We start from the raw sequence: 27,415 nt of genomic DNA on the forward strand, positions 1-27,415 counted from the left end.
CTTTATAGCTCTTTACTGGCAAGAGTTTATTTTTGGTGGTCTGCAGAGTTTGTGTTTGCTGTGCTTTCCTGCAAAGATCCTTCACTAGAATGTAGCGTTGAGACCTCGGTCCTCTTTCCAATTTAAGGTGGATTCTTCATTCCACTTAAATTAGTATGTTGTGTTGCTCTCTTTTTTGGTCATAATGCTAAGCATCCTAAGAAGGTGCTTCATTATTTAGGTGTTAACGTTTATCTGAGGTCTACAACTTCGTTTCAGTCTGATTCCCTATTGTTTTTCATGAGGGTTTTTGCAAGGGTGTGGCTGCTTCTTGATCCTCTATTTTTTGTTGCATCTATCAGCTCAGTTAAGGCCCTTTACACCAGGAGTGTCAGTGCTTCCTGGGCTATTCAGCATCGAGCTTCTGTTCAAATTTGTAAAACTGCTACCTGGTCTCCTGATTGTGACAACAGTGAACCGGACCTGCGTAATGTATGTTGAAATGGTCAGTTGTACAAATCCATGCGACGGGTTGACAACAGATTAGCACAGTTAAGAGACAGGGATAGAGCACTTTCACCATAAAAGAAGTGCCTGGACAAAGACCTTCATAGCAGGATCACCATGTATTAAGTCTTAAGTATATGTAAATCACATGCAGTACATCTGTACATACACATGTAACAATGTTTTATACCTTTGAAGAGCCTACAAGCACAGAAAAATTACCTGCACGTTTGTCTTCTGCAAAACTAGTCCACAGCACCCCTATCCTAATCTCCACAACACAGACTGTTCTGTAGTCTCAAGATAACCAGGAGGACTAATTGGACTCCTTGAGAAAACACAGGAAGTGTGCATTAGACACAAGACTACTCTAAATTTATGACATGATCAATAGTTAATAAAGATATATAACACACTTTTCAGTGGTATACATTATTTTACAGCCCAAACATAACTAATAATAGACATTTAGGCCTTCACATGAGCAATTACCTGCAGACACTGGATTCCAGCATCCCGAATCAGCAGATTTTTGCGCCTGGGATTATGGGTGTATGCTGTACACACGTAGCTGCACACTGAGCGAGAGCATCTTTTTGCCTCCAGGGTCGCTCATCCTTGCCTAACCATGTCTTTGAGTGTGAGGATATATGTGAACAATGACAACTCCTCTCAGCCTGTCACTATTTTGTACAGCCTGAGTGGCCCGTTATTATCAAGTATTTGCTGATTTTTTTCTGCTGGAATCCAATGTATGCAGGTAATCGCCAATGTAAAGGAGGTCTATTTTTAGTGTTTATATAAACATTAAAAAGCTTTAAAAATATGTGATATTACTTTTTGAATTGAGGTTTATCTGCATACACTTTAATGAAAAACTGTTTAATTTTCCTTAAAGTGTTACTAAACCCACAATAGTAAAATCAGTCTGTATATGCAGTAAAGCATGTTTGTCATACTCACTGTGGAACCTCAGGGGTTAATCCTCCGCATTGTGTAAAAAGGATGTTTGATCCTGACATCTCTGATCTCCCCCCTTCTTCCAGTGTTGCCCCTCTTATCTCCTGATAAGACATATCTTGTGGCATCACTCTGCATATGCTCAGTTTAATGTGTATTGCTAGAGAGGTCTTTTTTTTTTTTTTGTCTTGGGAGAGTGCATGTGATGAGCACAGAGCCAATCAGCACTGTCTAGACAAAGTTCAGGGGTCCTGCATCCTCCTACAGCAGTATGAAAACTCCTACAAGCTTTAATGTGTGCTCGGTTTGACACTGACAGAAGTCACAAGACTGCTCTAACTGCTGATGAGAAAAGGTATTTAGCAGTTTATATTTACTAAAATAATTGCATTTCCATGTTCTGTATACTGTGGGAGAGCAGATATAGTGAATGCAGGGTCCTGGGTTTAGTAACACTTTAAAGGAAATTCGATGACATGAAAATACTTCCATTTCTGACCTTTCTGTCTAGTTTCCTGGTTGCGATGCTGATCTAGTAGCTTCAGTACTGACTTGAAAAAAGTATGCAGATTAGGAGTCCTGTCTTCATTTTTTCCTGATCTGCATTTTTATTTTGGGTCAGTGCTTGGATCAGAAAATCAAGAGACTTTTTAAGAAGGTGACCTGCAAAGAAATCCTTTGTATTTCTCTGGGTACAGCTTTCTTCTTATATTAGAACCCTCTGAAAACATGTGTATCCCTAAAGATTTTAATATCCAACTACCACAGTGAGCTTGAAACTGGTTTGTTTGTGTTACAGAGCCAACATGTCACCTGCCTGCTGTTTCCAAGGTACATCCATCATACAGAGACAGCCCAACAGGAAGACTGATCCGTCAAGATCCTGTACTTCATCTCTCTCCTCACAAACAGGGACAGGTACATTTAAACATTCTTTAGAATCTTCACTTTTTATTTTTGAACATAGATCATTTTTGGGGGGTAATGAATGACAGTAAGTTTTACATTTTTGAATGATATAAATACCATGATGATACAACCTCTCTGTGCTCAGCATAAAACACAAAACATTGAAATAAAATCTAAAATGTTATTGAGAAATACATAGGTGTAAGACCAGCTGCCAGCTCCCTCATATAGTATTGTTATAGACAAAAAAACTACAACGAATATTAAAAAGTTAATGATTTAATCAAGTGAGGTAAAATGCAACAATCTAAACCAAATAAAAAACATCTCTTGCAATATTATTATTTAACAGAATTTATATAGCGCCACCATAAAGCATAGTGTCCACCTAGTAGCAAAATGTACATTCAAATCAAAGTCTTGCTAAATATAATACAAAGTGTTCACTGTGTAGCAAATTATTTGGATATTGTACAACGATTATTTGAATGAACAAACAGAACACTGTCTTCAAAGTAACAACACCACTAATCCAAAGGGTTGCCTTCACCGTACACAAGGAGATGTACCAGAAAAACAGGCCTGGACAGGAAGGGGGTGAAAGTGTCTGGACTTGAAGTGGCTAAGTTGTTATTGCCTCTCTTGAGATAAGACAGGCATGGGGTTTTTTTTTGGTGAGTGTATCTCCTCGTGTGCTGTGAAGGGAGCAATTTGGATCAATGGTGGTGTTACTTTGACGACTCACTGGGTGTTCTGGTTGGATAAACTACGAGGATTATTTAAATGCATGAAGATTTTCCTACACAGTGGACACTTTGTTTTATATTTAGCAAGACATTTTTTGATTTGAATGTGTACAGACTGCTACTTCGTGGATGCTTTAATATATTTTCTTTATCATACATCATGAGACACAGAGCAGGCTATTCATGACTATGTAGATTATATGCCACCTATAGGTGAATGGACACTGGTTGACCAGTCGGAGAGGAAGTCCTCCCCTATATAACCCCTCCCACACAGGAAATACTTCCTTTTTTTTCACCAGTGTCTCTTAGGTGGATGGTCACTGAGATGTTGCATGGGCTCTTGGAGCATACTTGAAGGTCCAGAATGGTTCTATTGGAGAATCAGGGACTTTTATCTGAACCATTCGGAAAGCTGTTAGCCAAAATGGATGGTACCCAAGCCTCCCTGGGTAAGGAGAAGAGTCCTCGAGGTTTTGCCTGTAATGCAGACTTACAGTGCTGGACCCCGCATAACGAAACCCTGTGCACTATAATACTGACCAAAGTGCTTTCCAACGGGGTGCTATACAGGTCCGAGGCAGTGGACTCACATTATGAGGACCAAGTTCTTGAAGGTTTGCATGACAAAGCCCGCCATGATGGGTGAAGGTTGCACTCCTGTTTTGATTCAGAGTCCTGCGGCGGGAATGGTAAGTTCACATTTGCAGTATTTTGTTTGAAAAATCTGACTGGTCATTCTCCCAGTGGCTACTGGGGGCAGTGTGCTGTTGGTGTGGCCAGGCGGTGTGTCTCTAAATGCGTATTGGGCTCCTTCAGCCAGTAGAGGTCATGGGGCCACTCTCTGTAGCCTACACTTGTGCACTGGAGGCAGGGCGTAGATGAGCGGCGATTTTAGCTTGCGTTTGTAGTCCCATGTGGCTGGCAGTTTTTGAGGCTCCTGAGAGGTAGCAGAAATACAGTGCAATCTATGGCTGGATGATGGTATGTGAGTATTTCCTTTGAGGGAGTTGCATGATCAGACAGGACATGATTATTCACTGCATTATCCTGCATAATCCCAGGGGACTTGTACACCTGTTTTTTTTTTTTTATACACCCCTGCAGGGGTATTAATGCACTTAATGGAGTTGGGTCTCCAGAATAGCTTGCATTTGATCTGCAGGAGTTTACATTTTAGCTGCACTGAAGCATCATGGGGGCTGCATTCATTCTGTGTTCGATACGTACAGTGAAGGAAATAAGTATTTGATCCCCTACTGATTTTGAATATTTGCCCACTCACAAAGAAATGATCAGTCTAAAAATCAAATGGTAGGTATATTGTACCACTGAGAGACAGAATAGCAACAAAAAATTCAAAAGAAATGCATGTCTAACAAATTATGCACTGATTTGCATGTTCATGAGGGAAATAAGTATTTGATCCCCTATCATTCAGCAGGATTTCTGGCTACTAGGTGTCTTTCATACAGGTAACAAGCTGAGATTAGAAGCAGTCTCTTAAAGGGAGTGCTGCTAATCTCATTTTGTTACCTGTATAAAAGACACCTGTCCACAGGAGCAATCAAACAATCAGATTCCAAACTCTCCACCATGGCAAAGACCAAAGAGCTGTCAAAGGTGTCAGGGAGAAGATTGTAGACCTACTCAAGGCTGGACTGGGCTACCAAACCTTTGTCAAGCAGCTTGGTGAGAAGGTGACAACAGTTGGTGCAATCATTCGCAAATGGATGAAACACAAAACAACTGTCAATCTCCCTAGGTCTGGTGCACCATGCAAGATCTCACCTCGTGGAGTGTCAATGATCATGAGAACAGTGAGGAATCATCCCAGAACTACACGTGAGGATCTTGTCAATGATCTCCAGGCAGTTGGGACCGCAGTCACCAAGAAAACAATTGGTAACACACTACGCTGACAAGGATTGAAATCCTGCAGTGCCTGCAAGGTCCCTCTGCTCTAGAAAGCACAGTCCAGGCCTGTCTGATGTTTGCCACTGAACATCTGAATGATGCAGAGGAGGACTGGCTGAAAGTGTTGTGGTCAGATGAGACCAAATTCGAGCTCTTTGGCATCAACTCAACTCGCCGTGTTTGGAGGAGGAGGAATGCTGCCTATGACCCCAAGAACACCGTCCCAACTGTCAAACATGGTGGTGGAAACATTCTGCTTTGGGGGTGTTTTTCTGCTAAGGGGACAGGACAGCTGCACCGCATCAAAGGGACGATGGAGGCGGCAATGTACTGCAAATCTTGGGTGAGAACCTTCTTTCCTCAGCCAGGACATTGAAAATGAGTCGTGGATGGGTGTTCCCAAAACACACGGCCAAGGCAACAAAGGAGTGGCTCAAGAAAAAGCATATTAAGGTCCTGGAGTGGCCTAGCCAGTCTCCAGACCTTAATCCGATTGAAAATCTGTGGAGGGAGCTGAAAGTCCAAGTTGCCAAATGTCAGCCACCAAACCTTAATGACTTGGAGAGGATCTGCCAAGAGGAGTGGGCCAAAATCCCTCCTGAGATGTGTGTGCAAACCTGGTGGCCAGCTGCAGGAAACGTCTGACCTCTGTGCTTGCCAACAAGGGATTTGCCACCAAGTACTAAATCATATTTTGTGAAGGGGATCAAATACTTATTTCCCTCATGAACATGCAAATCGGTGCAAAATTTGTTAGACATGCATTTCATTTGACTCTTTTGTTGCTATTCTGTCTCTCAGTGTTACAATACACCTACCATTCGATTTTTAGACTGATCATTTCTTTGTGAGTGGGCAAACATTCAAAATCAGCAGGGGATCAAATACTTATTTACTTAACAGTATGTGTTTGCCTAGCATGGAACCAAGTGCATTTCATTTTGACGCAGTTCTTTGAAACAATATGCTTCTAGAAAGTGGGACAGTTGCAGCATTGTATTACATTATTGCATGCGTACCTTTGTGAACCGTAATTGCGCACATGCGTACCTGATGATTGGGCTGCATCTGTACGTGTGTACCCAATGCTTGGGCCGCATCCGTACATGCGTACCTGATGCTTGGGCCGCATCCGTACATGCGTACCTGATGCTTGGGCCGCATCCGTACATGCGTACCTGATGCTTGGGCCGCATCCGTACATGCATACCTGATGCTTGGGACACATGCATACCTGATGCTTGGGACACATCCGTGCATGCGTACCTGATGCTTGGGGCACATCCGTGCATGCGTACCTGATGCTTGGGACACATGCGTGCATACATACCTGATGCTTGGGACACATGCGTGCATACATACCTGATGCTTGGGACACATCCGTGCATGCGTACCTGATGCTTGGGACACGTGTACAGATGCTTGGGCTGCATCCATACATGTGTACCTGATGCTTAGGCCACATCCGTGCATGCGTACCTGATGCTTGGGACACATGCATACCTGATGCTTGGGCCACATCCGTGCATGCGTACCTGATGCTTAGGACACATCCGTGCATGCGTACCTGATGCTTGGGACACATCCGTGCATGCGTACCTGATGCTTGGGACACATGCGTACCTGAAGCTTGGGACACATGCGTACCTGAAGCTTGGGACACATGCGTACCTGATGCTTGGGACACATGCGTACCTGATGCTTGGGACACATGCGTACCTGATGCTTGAGACACATGCGCACTTGATGCTTGGGACACATGCGTGCCGGATGCTTGGGACACACGCGTGCTGAATGATTGGGACACATGCGTGCCGGATGCTTAAGCTGCATCCATGCATGAGTACCTGATGCTTAAGCGGCATCCGTACATACATATTTAACCGCTTCCCGTTTACGCTATAGCAGATATACTGCTACAGGGCGGCTCGTGTGCGCAAAATCAAGTATATGTACGTGATTTTGCATTTCTGGGTAGGGGATATGCACGTGCCCTACCGACACCGCCATTTGCAGCTGTCAATCAGCGGATCCCAGCCGGTGATTACTCGCTGGCGCCCGGTGATTTCCAAGGATCTCCGGCGGGAGGAGAACTGTATGTAAACAATACAGTTCTCCTCCCTGTCAGCTGTGCACAGCCATGCAAACCAGTGTGCTTACAGTGAAGCACACAGACACAGCTCCATAGTAAAACACATCCAGCACTCAGTTAACCCTTTGATCGCCCCACATGTTAACCCCTTCCTGCCCAGTGCCATTAGTACAGTGTCAGTGCTTTTTATTAGCACTGATCACTGTATTAGTGTCATTGGGATGTCAGTGGCGGTTAGTCGGTTCCCACCCAGTGTTAGAATGCCCGCCGCAGTCCCACTGTAAGTCGCTGATCGCTGCTGGTATAAAAAAAAAAAATATATAAAAATGCAATTATATACAGTGGGCCAAAAAAGTATTTAGCCACCAATTGTGCAAGTTCTCCCACTTAAAAAAAAATGAGAAAGGCCTGTAATTGGCATCATAGGTAGACCTCAACTATGAGAGACAAAATGAGAAAAAAAATCTAGACAATCACATTGGCTGATTTGGACAGAGTTTATTTGCAAATTATGGTGGAGAATAAATATTTGGTCAATATCAAAAATTAATCTCAATACTTTGTTATATATCCTTTGTTGGCAATGACAGAGGTCAAACGTTTCCTGTAAGTCTTCACAAGGTTGGCACACACTGTTGCTGGTATGTCGGCCCATTCTTCCATGCAGATCTCCTCTAGAGCAGTGATGTTTTGGGGCTGTCGCTGGGCAACACGGACTTTCAACTCCCTCCAAAGGTTTTCTATGGGGTTGAGATCTGGAGACTGGCTAGGCCACTTCAGGACCTTGAAATGCTTCTTACGAAGCCACTCCTTTGTTGCCTGGGCGGTATGTTTGGGATCATTGTCATGCTGGAAGACCCAGCCATGTTTCATCTTCAATGCCCTTGCTGATGGAAGGAGGTTTGCACTCAAAATCTCACAATACATGGCCCTATTCATTCTTTTCTGTACATGGATCAGTCGTCCTGGTCCCTTTGAGGAGAAACAGCCCCAAAGCATGATGTTGCCACCCCCATGGTTCACAGTAGGTATGGTGTTCTTTGGATGCAACTCAGCATTCTCTCTCCTCCAAACACGACGAGTTGTGTTTCTACTAAACAGTTCTATTTTGGTTTCATCTGACCATATGACATTCTCCCAATCCTCTTCTGGATCATCCAAATGCTCTCTAGCAAACTTCAGACGGGTTCGGACATGTACTGGCTTAAGCAGGGGGACACGTCTGGCACTGCAGGATCTGAGTCCCTGGCGGCATAGTGTGTTACTGATGGTAGCCTTTGTTACGTTGGTCCCAGCTCTCTGCAGGTCATTCACTAGGTCCTCCCGTGTGGTCCTGGGATTTTTGCTCACCGTTCTTGTGATCATTTTGACCCCACGGGGTGAGATCTTGCGTGGAGCCCCAGATCGAGGGAGATTATCAGTGGTCTTGTATGTCTTCCATTTTCTAATTATTGCTTCCACAGTTGATTTGTTCACACCAAGCTGCTTGCCTATTGCAGATTCAGTCTTCCCAGCCTGGTGCAGGTCTACAATTTTGTTTCTGGTGTCCTTCGACAGCTCTTTGGTCTTCACCATAGTGGAGTTTGGAGTGTGACTGTTTGAGGTTGTGGACAGGTGTGTTTTATACTGATAACAAGTTCAAACAGGTGCCATTGATACAGGTAATGAGTGCAGGACAGAGGAGCTTTTTAAAGAAGAAGGTACAGGTCTGTGAGAGCCAGAAATCTTGCTTGTTTGTAGGTGACCAAATACTTATTTTCTACCATAATTTGCAAATGAATTCTTTCCAAATCAGCCAATGTGATTGTCTAGATATTTTTTTCTCATTTTGTCTCTCATAGTTGAGGTCTACCTATGATGCCAATTGCAGGCCGCTCTCATCTTTTTAAGTGGGAGAACTTGCACAATTGGTGGCTGACTAAATACTTTTTTTCCCCACTGTATACCACTATAGACACTTTAACTTTCACGTAAACCAATTAGTTTACATGTGTTGGGATTTTTTTAAGCAAAAACATGTAGCAAAATTCATTTTGGCCTAAATTTATGAAGAAATTAAATTTTTTTCTTATAGCGTAAGGGTGATCAAATACCACCAAAAGTGGGGAAAAAAAGAACGTACATTTCATTTGGTTGCAGTGTTGCATGGCCGCGCAATTGTCAGTTGAATTAACGCAGTGCCAGAACGCAAAAAACGTCCTGGTCAGAAGGGGGGGGGGGGGGGTAAATCCTCTGGAGGGCAAGTGGTTAAATGCCTACTAATATAGACTGCATACCTACATTTGCATGAACTGCATACATTGCATACTTACATGCATACTTGTATGAACTGGGTACTGGTATAATTTGCATACTTGCATGCCTATGTACAGTGGATATAAAAAGTCTACTCACCCCTGTTAAAATGTCAGGTTTCTGTGATGTAAAAAAATTAGGCAAAGATGAATAATTTCAGAACTTTTTCCACTTTTAATGTGACCTATAAACTGTACAACTCATTTGAACAACAAACTGAAATCTATTAGGTGGAGGAAAGTAAAAATAAAAAACTAAAATAATATGGTTGCAAAAGTGTGTACACCCTTAAACTAATCCTTTGTTGAAGCACCTTTTGATTTTATTTCCAGCACTCAGTCTTTTTGGGTATGAGTCTATTAACATGGCACTTCTTGACTTGGCAATATTTGCTCTTCCTTGCAAAAACACTCCAAATCTGTCGGCTTGTGAGGGCATCTCCTGTGCACAGCCCTCTTCAGATCACCCCACAGATTTTCAATCGAATTCAGGTCTGGGCTCTGGCTGGGCCATTCCAAAACTTTAATCTTATTCTAATGAAGCCATTTCTTTGCTGATTTGGATGTATGCTTTGGGTCATTGTCATGCTGAAAGATGACATTCCTCTTCATGTTCAGCTTTCTAGCAGAAGCTTGAAGGTTTTGTGTCAATATTGACTGGTATTTGGAACTGTTCATAATTCCCTCTACCTTGACTAAGGCCCCAGTTCCAGCTGGAAAAAAACAGCCCCAAAGCATGATGTTGCCACCACCATTCTTCACTGTGGGTATGGTGTTCTTTTGGTGATGTGCAGTGTTGTTTTTACGCCAAACATATCTTTTGGAATTATGGCCAAAAGTTCAACCTTGGTTTCATCAGACCATAAAACATTTTCCCACATGCTTTTGGGAGACTTCAGATGTGTTTTTGCAAATTTTAGCCGAGTTTGGATGTTTTTCTTCTTAAGAAAAGGCTTCCGTCTTGCCACTCTACCCCATAGCCCAGACATATGAAGAACACAGGAGATTGTTGTCATGTACCACACAACCAGTACTTGCTAGATATTCCTGCAGCTCCTTTAATGTTGCTGTAGGCCTCTTGGCAGCATCTCAGACCAGTTTTCTTTTCATCAATTTTGGAGGGACGTTCAGTTCTTGGTAATGTCACTGTTGCGCCATATTTTCTCCATTTGATGACTGTCTTCACTGTGTTCCATGGTATATCTAATGCCTTGGAAATTCTTTTGTACCCTTCTCCTGTCTGATACCTTTTAACAATGAGATCCCTCTGATGCTTTGGAAGCTCTCTGAGGACCATGGCTTTTGCTGTAGGATGCGACTAAGAAAATGTCTGGAAAGACCTACTAGAACAGCTGAACTTTATTTGGGTTAATCAGAGGCACTTTTAATGATGGCATGTGTGTACTGACTCCTACTTAACATGATTTTGAATGTGATTGCTTAATTCTGAACACAGCTACATCCCCAGTTATAAGAGGTAGTTTTGTGTGTTACTACCCCCCCCCCTTAAAAAATTTCAGTTGTACAATTTATAGGTCACATTAAAGGGGGGAAAAGTTCTGAAACGATTTATCTTTGTCTCGTTTCTTTACATCACAGGAACCACTGCATTTTGAGTGCTAGAAAGCCAGCGTCTGGGCACTTCCATTACAGGACCTGCAAATGTTATTTGCCTAGTGGGAGGCCAGGAAGTGGCACCCACGGAAGTGTTGGTTGTAAGGTTTCTTATCCTTTTTCCAATCGGGAGGGGAAATTAAATTTACCTTGAATACCATTTAAGGTCAGATTTCGTCTCTATCCATTTTTTCCCCAGAGACCGTTGTTTTCATTCCTTGATTGGAACTTCGTGCAGGCTGTAACATGGATGGTCTTGTCTGTCAGGCCACTCTTGTGTCCTTGTTACTTTGGCTGTCCTTGCAGAGGCCGCCTTTGGAACCAATTAAAGAAACTTAATCCTTTATTTCAGAAGGTGGCTTCTTTCGTTACTATCACTTCAGCAGGAAGAGTGTCAAAGTTGGCGGCCCTTTCATGTAAGGAGCCATTCGTGGCATCATGATAGGGTGCTGTTGCGTTCTCATCCGTCTACCTGCCTAGAGTGATTTTTCGGTTTTCACTTAAATCAGGGCAGTGTCTTGCTTTTATTTTTTCCTAGTCCACAGTTGGCAGGGTAAAAAAGCGCTGCATACTCTGCATATAGTTAAAGTGGTCAGGATTTACTAGTTGGCGGCACAAGTCAGGAATCCTGGTCAGAAAGGGCAGGCGGCATCCATGTCAACTATTATTCATTGGATTCAACAGTTAATCATTCAAACCTATGGTTTGAAGGTTAAAGTCCCATCCTTTCGGGTGAGAGCACACTCTACCAGGATTATGGGGGTTTCTTGGGCTATCCGCCATCAGGCGTCAGTTGCTCAGGTTTGCAAGGTCACTACGTGGTCATCAGTCCATACATTCACAAATTTCTACCAGGTAGATGTCAGAGCCGTGGTGGATTCTGCCTTTGGCCACAGCATAATACAAATGGCTAAGTAGGTGCTGAAGGATTATTGGCGGTGGCTATCATGGTGTCACCCTCCCCTCAAAATTTCTTTATTGCTTTGGGACATTCCACATAGTCCTGAATAGCCTGCTCTGTGATGTACAATAAAGAAAACTGGATTTTTTTCTACATACTTACCTGTAAAATCCATTTCTTGGAGTACATCACGGGACTCGGAGGTCCTGCCCATCTTTTTGGAATGTCATTGCTTGCTACAAAAACTGAAGTACTTCCTGTGTAGGAGGGGCTATATAGGAGAGGACTTCCTCTCTGGTTGGCCAGTGTCCATTCACCTATAGTTGGCATATAACCCACACAGTCATGAATACCCTGCTCTATGTCCTGTGATGTACTCCAAGAAATGGATTTTACAGATAAGTATGTAGAAAACAAAATTCAGTTATTTTGATTTAGTTTGTTGCATTTTACTTCACTTGATTCGGTCATTCACCTTTAATATTTGTTGTTTTTTTTTGTTTTGTTTTTATTTGCCTATAGCGCTGTACTATATGAGGGATCATTTTGTGGACTTCATATTTTTGATATATAAACATCATGGTTTATGTGTTTCATGTGATTCTGATTTTTACCTGGCACATATTAATTACAGGTGTGCTTGATCTGTGGAAAAACCACCCCTTTTTACACAGCTAGGTTACTTCTGTTCCCTTGTAGCAAACTGCACTAAATACAAAGTGACCTATTTATAAGAATTTTAAGCTTAGAAAAGACAGTCCCATAAATCATGTATTTTACTTTTGTTTGATTCTGGGGGTACAAATTCACTCACTTTTTATATCTGTTTGACTTTTACAGTAAGATATTTTCTGGACACCTTGCCTCTATTTGCTCCGTCAAGGAGTCTCACTTCTTATTCTTAGTTTTACTGCTGGATTCCTAAAGATGTAAGAAAAAGAGACATTTTTGGTAATGTTTATGAATATAACTGGGGTTTTAGATGCAGAAAAATGTCAGACGTGTCCGAAACTGCCTGCATCAAAACTGCCGTCTTCCTTCAGTATCTATTATATATATGAATGTGAGTTAGGGGCCTTGGATTGTACACTCCTTGATAGTTAGGGACTGATGTGAATGTACAGTATATATATGTAAAGCGCTGTGTAAATTGACGGTGCTATAAGTGCCTGTAATAAATAAATATACCATTTTACTTTTCTTACTATGCTTATAATCTAATCTCTTAAATACAATTATTATCTCTGGTTTTAGATATCTAAATACCATTATTTTTCAGATAATTCTTAGGTAACCTTTTAATATTGAGCATAAAACCACTCTTATTTTGCAGACTGACAGCCATTATTCTAGTCACTCAAGCACAAATACTCTTTCCAGCAATGCGTCCAGCGCTCATAGTGAAGAAAAGTGGTATGACAGCGGTGAACGGCTTGACTCAGACAGCTACGTTTACATACAAGGGACCTCTGCTGATAGTGGTATTGACACAACATCATATAACAACAGTCATGTCAACTCCATTCCGGGGGCTTCTGCCACCTCTCCGCGATCCGGGCCTCCTAAGGAAAAAGTGGCTCCTCTGTGGCACAGTGTCAGCGATGTGGGATTGATATCTGATAGGACTTGTGACAGAGACTCTCATGCTCTAGATGGAAAAAGGGAATCTCCAGTCACTATGGAGAACCACAGTAAAGTCCCGATAGGCACCAAGCCATTAACCAGAGAAAACAGCTCCTACAGCCTCAGTGATACTGCATCTCATACCAGGTAGTGGCTAGTATTTTAATTTATTCTTATATTTTATATATATATCTTTCATTCTGTGGTGGGTTCTTCTGCTCCATCTAATCGTTTTACTCCAACTTGCCATCAGAGCTATATTATAGCGATATATAGCAATTATGGTACTCTTTCAGCTTTTACTGCAGATTTCCAATTTATTGTGTATGAAAAATGCTGCTCCAAGAGAGTAAACTAACTTATAAATGTAATAAAACGTGAAAAACAATCTGTGCAGTCCTACTTAAAATCTAGATTCCAAAGTGTAAAAATAATAATGGTAATAAACATGTTGCCAGCTAAACATTTAGTCATGGGTCACACTACTGCGATTTAAAATTGCACAATTTGTGTGCAATCACGATTTCAGGTGCGATTTCTGAAGACTTTATTGCTACTTGTGAAGATTTTCAATGATTTCTTGCAATTTGCAGTATGATTTCCATTATATTCTATGTATGTGAAATCGCAACAAAACTGCAGAAAAAGTAAAAATCACACTGCAGCACATTGCACATATTAAGACACTGAAGTTCACATTCATTAGATGTGATTTCAATTTGCAAATCGCACCGGTGTGACCAGGCACTTGTGATTTATATGAATTTGATGTTCTTTATGTTTATATATCAGTTGTGCATATTCATTGCACTGCTTTAAATCAATCGTTTATCGATTTGTAATTTGTATCGATTTCAATTTTTACACATTGTTTGTATTTTTGGTTAGTTTGTACCTTTGTAGAGTTTGTTTGGGGACACATGAAATTTGACACATTTGTAAGTTAATTTACTCTCTTAGCCCAGCATGTTCCATACACAATATTTACTGCACACACTAAGTGGGCTTGGAGTTTGTTTTTGATACACAAATGTTTCATTTACATTTAAGTTTTGCAATTTAGGTATTTTTTTCCACAGTAAGAATAGTCTTTCTAATAACTTTACACTCACTTGACACACAAACAAATAGAGAATAATATTTTATTAAATGATTTGGTGTCTAAACTAATTTTAATTGTTAGTTTTCACCAAACTATTAAATAAATGAATTTTGTTCATTATTCAGTCACCACTGTGGTTTTTACATGTGGACATTATCTAGTCTGTTCTTACTGTGGAAAACATGATTTGCTGTTAGTAATTTTTTTTAATATTATGCTGTCTACTAAAGGTAACATTTTATTAAAATACTACTAGTGTTCTAGCTAAATAAATGTTTTAGGACCCCATGCTACCTGAATGCCGTGACAAAGTGGGAAGATGCCATCTTGCATGTACAAGTAGTTTTTAATGGATACAGTAGCACTTATGAGAATTTACATTAAAAAAAAAAGAACTCCCGCTAAAAAGGGGACCCAGTGTACATAGCTCTTGCCCATATTAAAGTATGTGTTGTAAACTGATTGAGCAGGGTGATTGGCTACCTCAACACCACCACCCTGTCCTCCTCCCACTGCTACCCAACCATACTGGAGCAAGGAAATGTGTATACATAAAAAGAAAGGTTGTAAGTGGGGTTTAAAAAGCTTTAATCTCTCAGGAAGCAGGAGAGAACAAAGAAACAACTGTTAAACAGTTCACATTTTATTTATTTTAATACAACATAATGGATGTTCAAAGCATACAAATATAAAATCAGCAATTATTATTTGCATTCTCTTTCAAAATAAGCAGCACTCCCCAATGGCCAAACCACAACCCCTGCCTGACATGTTCAGCCAAGCCTAACAATATATATGGGCATATGATGGTCAGTCCAATGTATTGGTTTTGGATGTGGCAGAAACTATGCGTTTTGCTTAATGATTCTTCAGAAGGAATGAGATGCTTATAATTAAACCAAAAACAATAAATCAAAAATGCAAAGCACGCAGAAGCATAATCAGATGGTGGTACTGTTGCCGAAGGATGCAACCTGTCTGTTCCCCAAGTATAGAGAACACATATAAAATCCAACCCAACAGTAGTAACCGAAAGGACAGATTGATGGTGAATAACATGCATCAAGCAGCCTAGGAATATAAACTTTCTGAACAAATGGTCAGTTTACTGTCCTTCAGACTTTAGGGGGGGCAGACTGTGTCAATTGGGAGTAGAAAATGTCCCAGCATCAGGGGGGTAAACAATGCCCCATTTTTGGTGTCAGTGAGAGGAATTGTGCCTCATTGTTGGTATCAGTGGGAAGAATCATGCCCCATCAGTGTCATTGGGAGGAATTGTGCCTTATCATTGGTGTCATTGGGAGAAATTGTACCCCTTTGTTATTGTAAGTGGGGGGAATTGTTGGGGTCAGTAGATGAAATCTTGCCCCAAGGGCCAGATAAAAGCAAACAAAGGACCGCATCCGACCCCCAGACCACAATTTGGAGAACACTGTCTTAGAGCTATGGTCGATTACTTCTAATCCAGAGCAATATCTCCTGCTTGTGTATTTCCTCACCCCCGGCCTGATCAGTGTTCTGACACGGAATCCAGCCTATTTAAAAGCTGGCACTAGTCCCACACTGTCCCTCCTTAATGTATGTTTTAATGCACATGATGTTGGGTCAAAATAAATAAAATGTGAACTTATTTTTTCTATGTTGTCTATTGCTTTTTGAGAGGCTAAAACGTTCACAATCCTACTTTGAGCCTTTCTTTGTATGTATACGCATTTACTTATTTGTGCTTCTTTTTTTTTTTTTTTTTTTTTTTTTTTTTAAACTTAGCCATACGTTGTGGGCTCGGTTTTATTTTATCAGTACAAACAAAAGAACAGTGGAGGCACAGGGCTCCACAACAAGGATGGCTGCAGAATGAAGGGAGGGCTTTGGCTTTCTTGCTGACTGTACCTTCCCTATGGGGATGAAAATAATTTGTGCTTTTGCCTGGGGTGGAGCTACAGTCAGCACTGACAGAAATAAAATTGAAAATTTCCAAACCACAGCACAGATTTTGACGGGTACACATGCATTGGGTCCCCTGGGGAATATAACACATTTTATATCTTCTGGCGAGAGCTCTTCTTTAAAGTGGTTGTGAAGGCAGAAGGTTTTATACCTTACCGCAGTGCATATAGCTTCCTTGCAGCCCAGCTCAGCTTACGTAAGCATGAGACTGCCAGGAGTCTATAACAAACTCTGCTGTGCACATTTAAAAGTAATTAAAAGCATACTGGTATTCATGTGTAATGATAAAACTAAGATTTTAGGCATGTTTAAAAATGTTATTTAGTATATCTCAAATTGGATTCTTTTCTTGATTTTGACTCAAAAACATCCAGTACTTTAAAGAAAATAGGTTGTGGGGATTGGGATTTACATTTGGCCTCTTATTTAGAATATTGTGCTTTATCTGAGGCTGACACTTTGCCTTAAAGCTGAACTCCAGGGGAAAAAAAATATTTTTGCACATTTGCTATACACAAATAAATACATTTTAATGCTGTGTTTTCATTGTGTAGATGGCTTCTGTGTTAAAGAAAAAAAAAAACCCTAGAAAAACCAAACAACTTGGTGTCATTCATCCCCAACAGTACACTAAGCGCAAAACTTCAGGCACTGAGATTTACAGTTCTGACTCATAAAGGGCATACAGTGAAGGATAGTGAGCGGCCAGTCATAATTGGTTCACTTTATGGTCACTGTTTAGGCATGGATTTGTAGAGCAGATAGATGTTATAAGTGATGTGAGTTGCTCACTGATTAAAAGCTTCCTGGGTCTGCTGATGTAGAAACATGTTGATGAGCCTGCAGCATTGCTCCCTGCAGGCTTGAGTGATCTTAGCTGTTTAAATACATGACTGTTTAAAAATATAAAACATTTTGCAGCATTCAGAAGTAAATGGGATGTTTCTGTTGAGTGCAGTGAGATTCACATATGAACTGAACCCAGAGTGCTGTCTTCCAGCATTTCTCAGTTCAGGATCTGACCAATACCATGGCCCAGTGTATGAAGAGCAGTTCTCTAATGATAACAGTGCTCATGCATGGAGAACTGCATCTCTTCTGAAGTAAAGTCAAATGAAAATATTACTATTACATACTATACACTTTCGTTGGCTGCGAAATGTACATGTGTTTAGGCTGGAACAGGTGAATTTCTTTTCGTTTACGCATTCAAGTGCAACACGTATACCAAATATTTGTGCATATCAAATGGTAAGCACAATACATCATGTATCATTTACATAAAGATGGCTAATATTGAATGATATTCTGAACAAACCTCTCAAGCATGTCAATTGATTTGGCATTTCCATACGTCTATTGTCTATAATAATTGTAAACATAACTGTTTTACCCTCAGTGGCCACTTTAATATGTACACTTACTCAATAATGCAAGGAACCAAACAACAAATAATGTGGTTGTAGCTCATTAAAGCATTCAGACCTAAGCAAGTGATTCAGTTGTTCAACTAAATATTAAAAAGAGAAAGATGCATGATCTATGATCTAAACTAACCATGGTATGATTGTTCGTGCCAGATATTGTGGTTGCAGAACTGGAGAAACTGCTGACCTCCTGAGATTGTCACTATAAAGTTCACAAAGAATGATGCATAAAATGTATTAAGGGACAGTTTGTTCGAAAACCTTTTGAGAGCAGTCAGAAAACAACCAGACAGACTTGTTCATGCTTTCACAACTGCTCTGACAAGAACAAATAACCACTTTGTTAACTGGTGAAAAGAATTGCCTCTCTGAATGCACACGTCAAATCTTGAAGAGGATGGGCCGGAGCAGAAGAAGACAATGCCAGATTCAACTACTACTATGCCAATAACTGGAAGAATAGGTTATAGTGAGCATGTGATCACCAAAACTGGAAGAGTGAGAATTTTCAGCACGTTGCCTTGTCTAGCAGACCTTGATTTTTTTTATATGAAATGCAGTGCTAGAATCAGAATTTGATGTTCACAGCAGTGAATCCTTTAGGATGGCATGGAACAAGAGGTTTTCATTATGAATGGGCAAGTTACGAATCTGCTACAACTGCATAATTCTGCAGAATCATCATCGGCCGCAATAGTTTTCATCGGGCAAAAGCTCATTCCATGAGGAATTCAGGCTGTTCTGAAAGCAAAAGAAAACCTTAACTCTAATCTTAACTCAATATATTGGTGCACCTAATAAAGTGGCCAGTGAGTGTATAAAGTGTTCCTTAAAAGTGTTTATTTAGAAGAATGCAAAATTCTCTCCAAAAGACGTAACCAGATTGATCCCAGTGTTGCATATAAACATAAGGGATTAAAACCTGAATGATCATTTTCTCCCAGTGTTCACTTGACTGTGTTCAGTGAAGGTGCGCTAATGTTAACTCATTTTTATGGCAAGCTCACAGCCTGGATATGGTATGAATTATCTACAAAGTGGGTGGAAAAAACAGCAATTAAGATTAGCTCTCTCTCATTCTCCCCCAGCACCATGAGCTCTCGGCACTCGGCAAGTCCCGTTGTTTTCACTAGTGCCAGAAGTTCACCCAAGGAAGAGTCTCATTCTGCCACTTCCCCACAGCTCGCACCTTCTTTCTCCTCTTCCTCTTCCTCCCCTTCTGGTCCTAGGACTTTCTACCCTCGCCAGGGGGCTACCAGCAAGTACCTGATTGGATGGAAAAAACCTGAAGGGACTATAAACTCTGTGGGCTTTATGGATTCAAGAAAGTAAGAGCCCTTTCTGTTCTGTTGTCAAATCGTAAAAGCAATGTCATGTTGGCTTGGCAAATTCTTTTGACATTTTGTATGGTTCACAACATTGGAAAGAGCCAATACACATTTTTGTGCTATTAAAATTTGCTTAACTTTTTGGAATGTGTTGCATGTTTTAAATTTGCAGCTTTGTTTCCTGACAAATTCCCTCTATTTGTCTCTCTATTTATGTCACAAAGAGAAATTTGAGTCCAGGTTTCTTCCTTTTAACAGGTATTGACGCATGAGTTTGTTGTGGTCATGAAAAAACTAGACTTTTCTCCTTTCTCTGCTTTCCTTCATCGCTTTGTTAGTTTGCATTGATAAACAAATATTCACAGTGTATGCTTTCTCTTTCATTTACATGTCCTCTTCCTAATCTTTTGTTTCTGTTTCTTTCAATAAAAGAGGATTCCAGATTGATTGTGTAGAGATGCCACCCACCAGGCTGCGTGCATCAATCAGAGACTTGCAGGCATCTCCGAAAAGGGTGTCTACAGTTCAAGAGGAGCTTAAGAAGCTCATTGACTTGGAGAATCCACCTACAGGATCGGAAAAGTCATTAAAGGTAAGCACAAAATTTAAACCATCATACCCACAAAATTGAAACCATTTCACACAATACTAAGATTTTAACAGTTGAAATGTTATATAATACATTTAAAATACTGAAATGAAGCCAATCTATTAAAATAGATTTGTCCAAACTGATAACTAAATGTAAATATGCGATATTTAATTAGAAGCTTTATGGCAATTTCTATTTGCAGGTTTAAAAAAATGTATGCTTTGCTCATGCAGAGTTCTTAGGAAGAGGTTGAGCATACCTGCAAACCTTCATGAATACTCTTTAATCTTTACATTTGTAACTGTGTTACATACAAACTGTTTTTAAATGTACAGTAAAATAGTTTTCTTAGCAATAAAGTACTGGACTTTTGATCTTTATTATTTAACCATGGGCTATATGCAGCCTTCAGGAGATCGGGCATCCCATTTATAACCCTTCCACTCTTATCTAGCCACAGTTTTGTAGCAAGCAACAGGGACATCATAAAGAAAAGAAGGGGAAGGCCTGTACTGTACTGTACTCCTTAAAACAGAATACACTGGTAAGAAAAATCCTACTTTCTTAGTCGTACAGTACATGACAGGGTCTTTAGGCAGGCCATACATTACACTTTTTTTTTTTTTCATTCAACCAGTGGGTTGAACAAAAAAAAAAAAATGCAGATTCCCCCATCCTCGCATTCAAGATGGATGGGGGGAATTGCTCCCTCTGAGCTTTTGTGTTCTCACAGCAGGGATCCTTCCCCAGAGCATAATGATCAGTTTTGCCGGGTATAGCAGGCGACACTGCTCATTCAGAAAAAACCTGACAGAGCGGTTGTACAGAAGTTGATCGAAAGATCAACTTTTTTACAACCAGGGTGCCCATAAATGGATAGAAATTCAGTTAATCCCTGCTGAACCAGCCAAATTTTGATCCATGTATAGCTGGCTTTAGTCATTAACCATGGGGTTATCCAAAAGCATTCCAAATAAGAGTAGGGCAACACACCAAACAAACGCCACCAAATCCACATAACCAATGGGTCTTGAAGGGTTGACCGAATACAGAGCAGTTTGTAGCACTTAATGCCCTACGCTGGCATTGAAGGAGACCTGAACATCCCCTTGTTAAAACAAGAATTATGTGAGCAGAAGACCAGGTGGATTGAACATGGTTAAAGAAAAAAAAGTAAAACTGCAGAGACATTCCCTAGTGTCATGCAGTGATGGACCTCTTCTCTCTTCTGATGAAAGCTTACCTCTTTTCTGGGGATGTTTTTTTCCCTAAAGGGTTCATCCTTCAAGATTCCTGTCTGAACCTTAGCCACTGCGGCCCCTGCTGCTGCTTGTGGAGTGGTTGACTCCTTGGCTGAGCCTTTTGGAACTGTACCTGTACCTCGCCTAGCAGAGGATGATCTGTACTGTCACTTCAGGCACTGGATACTGCATTAGCACTCAGCCATCCTGTTGAGTTAGGCACAGGCTGCTATACACATCCAGGGTCATGATCTTCCTGCGGGAGTCCCTGAAGACCCCATCCTGGATATGGCCATAATAAAAAAAGAAGCCAGGATAGGATCTTATCCCTTACATCCTGTGTGGAGTGTGAAGATATCTGCCGCATTAGGTGCAGGTCTTGTGTCCTTGAATTCTGGCCCAGATTGCTGGTGCTCCTATGCTCACTCTCCAGAGGAGCTCAGGCTGTGACACTTTAAATTGTGTGTTGCAGCCATGGATGGAAGAACAGCCAGCCATTTCAGTTTGTCGTCAGTTTGCCAGTGGTGTGGGGCAAGCCTGCCACATCTGGCGTTACTGCACCTGTATAGTCTTACAGTGGGGAAAAGAATTATTTGATCCCACTTAAAAAGAAATTAAGGGTCTATCATTTTTATAGTGATAGAGACAGAATATCAACCAAAAATCCAGAAAAAGCAAATGATACATATGTACAATAAGTATGTGATCCCCTACCAACCAACAAGAATTCTGGCTCCCATAAACTGGCTATGTGCTCGTGTGGTATACAGATTAGTCCTGTCAATTTAACCACTTGCCCTCCAGAGGATTTACCCCCCTTCCTGACCAGGCCATTTTTTGAGATACGGCGCTGCGTTACTTTAACTGACAATTACGCGGTCATGCAACATTGAAATTAAATTTATGTCCTTTTTTCGCAACAAATAGACTTTCTTTCGGTGGTATTTGATCACCTCTGTGTTTTTTATTTTTTGCGCTATAAACAAAAATAGACAGACAATTTTGAAAAAAAAAAAAAAAACATTTTTTACTTTTTGCTATAAAACATATCCAGTGAACAATTGTAAAAAAATGTCTTCATAAATTTAGGACAAAATGTATTCTGCTAGATGTCTTTGCTAAAACAAATCCAAATACGTGTAAATTAATTGGTTTACGTGAAAGTTAAAGCATCTACAAATGGATATATATATATATATATATATATATATATATATATATATATATACACACTGGAAATTTTTTTATTTATTTTTTTTACTAGTAATGGCAGCGATCAGCGACTTATTGCTGGACTGCGGCAGGCATTCTGACACTCGATGGAACTAACTGCCACTGACATCCCCAGTGACACTAATGCAGTGATCAGTGCTAATATAAAGCACTGGCACTGTACTAATGACACTGGGCAGGAAGGGGTTAACATCTGGGGTGATCAAAGGGTTAACCGTGTGCTGTGTTGTGTTTTACTATGTAGACAAATTGTTTTGTATTTCTGTGCTGTGCAGAGCAATACAAAGCAGCCTGTTCGTGCTGACAGGGGAGAGCTCTGTGTTGTTTACATACAGACCTCTCCCATCAGCTCCACCGATGATCACCGAGTCCCGGCCGAGAATCGATGAGTGACATGCTGAGGAGCCAATAGTGGCTCAGGTAGGTAGCGCGCACCCCCTACCTGGAAATGCAAAATCACATACATGTATGCATGATTTTGAACATCCCTGCTGCCATATAGTAGTACTTCTGCTATAGGGTGGCTGGGAAGCGGTTATGAAGGTTCTCCTAAGGACAACTTGTCATGTGTATAAATGACACCTATCCACAGAATCTCTTTCATCCATTCAAACCTCACTATGATGGACAAATAACCAAAGAGCTGTCAAAGGACGTCAGTGACAAGACTTCTAGACCTGCACAAGGTTGAAATGGGCTACAAGACCACCAGCAAGAAGCTTGGTGAGAAGGAGACGACTGTTGGAGCAATTATTTGCAGATGGAAGAATTCCAAAATAACCATCAATCACCCTCGGTCTGGAGCTCCATGCAAGATTTCTCCTCATGGGGTAAAGATGATTATGAGAAAAGTGAGGGATTAGCCCAGAACTACATGGAAGGAGCTTGTGATTGATCTCAAGGCAGTTGGGACCACAGTCACCAAACAAACCATTGCTAACACGACACTCCATCATGGATTTACATTCTGCAGCACCCGCAAGGTCCCCCTCTTCAAGAATGCATATGTACATGTCTGTCTGAACTTTGCCAATTAGCATTTAAATGATTCAGAGAGGGATTCGGAGAAAGTGCTGTGGTCAGATGAGACCACAATTGAGCTCTTTGGTATTGGCTCAACTCGCCGTGTTTGGAGAAAGAAAAATGCTGACTATGACCCTAAGAACACCATGCCCACAGTCAAACACAGAGGTGGACACATTATGCTTTGGGGTGGTTTCTCTGCTAAGGGTACAGGCTGACTTTGCAGCATTGAGGGGTCAATGGAAGGGGCCATGTATCGTAAAATCTTGGATGAGAACCTTCTTCCCTCAGCCAGAACACTGAAAATGAGTCTTCCAGTATGACAGTGCCCCAAAACATACCACCAAGGCAACAAAGGAGTGGCTCAAGAAAATGCACTTTTAAGGTCATAAAGTGGCCTAGCCAGTCTCCCGACCTAAATCCTATAGAAAATTTATGGAGGGAACTGAAACTTCAAGTTGCCAAACAGCCAAGAAACCTTAAGGATTTAGGGATTTATAAAGAAGAGTGGACCAAAATCCCTCCTGAGATGTGTGCAACCCTGGTAATCAACTACAAGAAACATCTTACTTCTGTGCTTGCCAGCAAGGGTTTCTCCACTAAGTACCAAGTCCGGTTTTGCTTAGGGATCAAATACTTATTTGACTCACTGAACTGCATCTCAATTTATAACATTTGTATCGTGTTTTTTCTGGATTTTTGGTTGATATTCTATCTCTATCATTAAAAATATACCTACGATAAAAATCATAGACCCTTCATTTTTTTGCAAGTGGGCAAACTTACAGAATCTGTAGGGGTTCAAATAATTATTTTCCCGACTATTTTAGTTGCTTCATAGCACATGTGCAAGCCATTTTCTTCCTTTGTAAAAAAAAGAGTAGAAACTGAAGCACCATGAAGAATTATGATCATGAAATTACCATTGTAGGTCCTGTTCACTTCTAGTTTGTTCACTTTGTTGCCAGTCAAGGCCTGATGAAGGGGGCATTTAGACACCCGAAATGCATTGACTACTTTTGGAATTGTACCCCTGACCTTTAATGGAATTAAATTTGTATCTGGACCTCTTAACAGTGGTTTGGCAGTTCAATTTCAACTCTTTACATCACACTACAAGTCAAGGAGCCTGTGGAGATCCTCTGGGATGTAGAAGCAGCCTGCCCAGGAACCAGATCATTTACACCAACATTAATAACTTAAGATAACGATACCAATAAAATAGAGCTACGGGTCCAGCTCTATCTTTCCACTTTCCTCAACTTTTCTTCCTTGGGGCTTGCTTCTCTCAGCTGGCACCAGCTGCTCACGACCCCCTACTGTACAGCACCTCGATCTTAGGATACCTACCAGTGTTCAGCACCCTATAGTACCTGTCACAGAAGTCTTCACCTTTTCCTCTCTACAGCTGCAGAGGTCATAATTTCACCTCCTGGAATCATTTTTACACCACACATGGCAGATCAAAAGCGAAGGGGAACAGGGTCAGATGATCTTGATAGCTCAAATGCAGCACATGGTTCCAGATAAAATGGGGGGGGGGGGATGATGATGATAATCTCTCTCCACAGGGTCCTAGCATCCTCAGTTCAGACCGTTTTCCCCCAATCTCACTCCCTGCCTTCCTCTGGACACTCTGCAGTCCCATTGGCTATGCAGCTATTCTTCCTATTTATCGGCAAGCAATTATCTTCCACAATGTCTGACTTAATGTCTGGTTTTGGTCATTTTAGAGACCATAGGTAAGAGGGGTCATGAGAAAGTTCCTTCAGTCTCCCTTCCTAAGTCGATCTCTGAATTTGCCTTTGCTGCAAACATGCTGCCTGTGGAGGTAGATGAAGAATTTCTCCTTTCTCCATTAGAAAAAACAGATGAGATGCCTTCAGATGAAATGTAATCTAAGCCTAAGGATACTATTGCTACTCTTATTGACACGCTCTTTTTTAGCATTAGGGCAAACAGTGTCTGCTCGGCTCAAGGTCTCCAGCATCAGGTCCATAAAATTGCCCAAACCTGCTAAGACCTTACCAGTTCACTCTCTCGCTCTTAGAGACCATAGAGTGACTAACCTCACCCTGAAAAGTTATTTACTCCTGCAAAAATGAACTTTTCCTGTAGAGAATAATCTTGTGTTCAAGAACGCAGTGGACAAAAAGGCTTGAGGTCCTCTTTTTCCTTTGCAGGCCCCGCCATGCAGCCTGCAGCTGCTTTGACATAAGTCTGCTAGACTCTTGTCTGAGCTACATTTATGGCCCGAGACCCTAGCTCCATCTGAACAGATTCCTCCATTCACTGTCCTCTAGATTTTACCTGTGGCCTTATGCTAATGCATGAACTGCTTGGTGGATATGCTTCGCCAGATCCCCAAGATGAGCCTTCTCACTTTCCATATGCCAAGGATTCTTTGGCTCAAATGCTGGTCAATAGAACTCCCATGCAAGAAATGCTTTGAGTGTCTGCCCTTTGAGGGAGAACATCTGTTTAGTTCCTCCTTGGATAAGTACATCAAGGAGATCACAGAGGATAAACTTTCTCTCTTCTCCAGGACAAGAAGGGTTGTGCTTTTACAGGTAAACCATCTATACTCCTGAGGTTAGAAAAGCTATTATCACCCCCCTCAGGCCTCCAGCTGCAAATTTGGAACAAACTTTCATGGAGGACATAGACCTCCAAGTTTGGCTCTATGCCCTCTTAGTGATGAGACTTCCTCCATCCCCCTTTATTGTGGGGGACATCTGTCAGCCTTTCCAGCTTTCTGGTCCCAGGAAATCTTTGATGTTTGGACTTTGCCTTCTCCATGCTTCATGATCTCAAAGTTTCCTCTCTCATCACACAGATGGGTGGATCTTCTTGCTGCTGTTCAGCAGCTCCTATTGAGAGGTTCATGTCCTCAGTTCAGAATGAGGAACTCTTTCAGGCTTTCCACTCAAACTTGTTTCCATTTCCCAATTAAAGTGATGGCCTTTGGACCATTCTGGATCTGAAAACTCTCAACTTGTTCCTGTAGGTTTAAAAGTTTGGCATTGAATTGGCCAGGTCGGCTGTTGCCTTCATCTTTCCAGGAGATTTTTTGCTTTCAGTAGACATCTGTGACATCAGTGCTATCTGCATTTTGTAGTTACATTACCTTTCCTTTCTTTCAGCCTTGCATCCCCCTGGTTTTTCCCAAGGTGTTTGATCAAGTCCAAGCTTTGCTATGTTCTCAGGGAATACAAATTGTTACCTGAATAATCTGTTGCTAAAGGATTAGTCATCCTTTCCCCTGTCAGCCAATTACAGTGAACTCTGCAGATATTCGGTTGACATTCTGGCAGCACGGGACAAACTGATACAGCTACTGGAGAAGACTGTCTTTCCATCAACATCCTGAAACCCTGGATGTTTCAGTTGTCTGTCGAATGCTGGACCCCAAATTTGCAAAGTCACCTGACAAGTATCCACTCAGACAATACCACAGCTGTGGCTGAAATGAACCATCAAAGTGGCACCAGTCGTCATGCTTTTCAAAAGAAGGTGGACATGATCCTCTCTTGGGCAGAACTGCATGTTCAAGCCCCGCTCACTGTCTTCATCTTAGGTGTGGAAAAAATGCAAGATGGATTTCCTTAGTCATCACCATCTGGATCCAGGGGAATAGGGTCTCCATCTGGAGGTGTTCCCAGCCCTTTGCCGAAAGCTGGGGGACACTGGAAATTAATCTTCTGGTATCCATATTAAAAAACAAACTGGATAGGTTTGTCGCCAGGTCCAGGAACCTTTGGGCCTTTGCAATGGATACTCTGGTGACTCCCTGGGATCAGTTTTTTCATTCCACCTTAATCAGAACATTATCCTTCCCTCCATATGTCCTGCACCAAAACATCCCATGGAAATTTCCCTCTATTGTCTTGGTGTGGTACATGCTGTGACAATCTACCTGTTGCCTACAGTCTCTTAGGCAGTCTTGATTCCTTCTTTGCGCTTCCTGAGAGTTCCTTCAG

The 27,415-nt window shown here is 41.3% G+C and overlaps 1 protein-coding gene across 7 annotated transcripts in view; it reads left to right on the forward strand.

Annotated features, from left to right (window-relative positions):
- SIPA1L1 (signal induced proliferation associated 1 like 1) overlaps window positions 1-27,415 on the forward strand; it is a 419,939-nt gene that overhangs the window by 347,206 nt on the left and 45,318 nt on the right. For 5 of the 7 annotated variants that reach the window (XM_089686849.1, XM_089686852.1, XM_089686853.1 and 2 more), the window contains 4 exons: window positions 2,246-2,364; window positions 13,253-13,689; window positions 19,107-19,346; window positions 19,779-19,938. In XM_089686849.1, the coding sequence (XP_089542975.1) occupies window positions 2,246-2,364; window positions 13,253-13,689; window positions 19,107-19,346; window positions 19,779-19,938 (956 nt within the window). Of the gene's footprint in view, window positions 1-2,245; window positions 2,365-13,252; window positions 13,690-19,106; window positions 19,347-19,570; window positions 19,596-19,778; window positions 19,939-27,415 lie in introns of those variants that run through there. The other 2 variants (XM_089686855.1, XM_089686854.1) reach the window with 2 other exon arrangements.

Source organism: Staurois parvus, unplaced genomic scaffold (genome assembly GCF_062004578.1).
Source record: "Staurois parvus isolate SC_StPar_1 unplaced genomic scaffold, SC_StPar_1.0 ptg000414l, whole genome shotgun sequence".
Taxonomy (NCBI): domain Eukaryota; kingdom Metazoa; phylum Chordata; class Amphibia; order Anura; family Ranidae; genus Staurois; species Staurois parvus.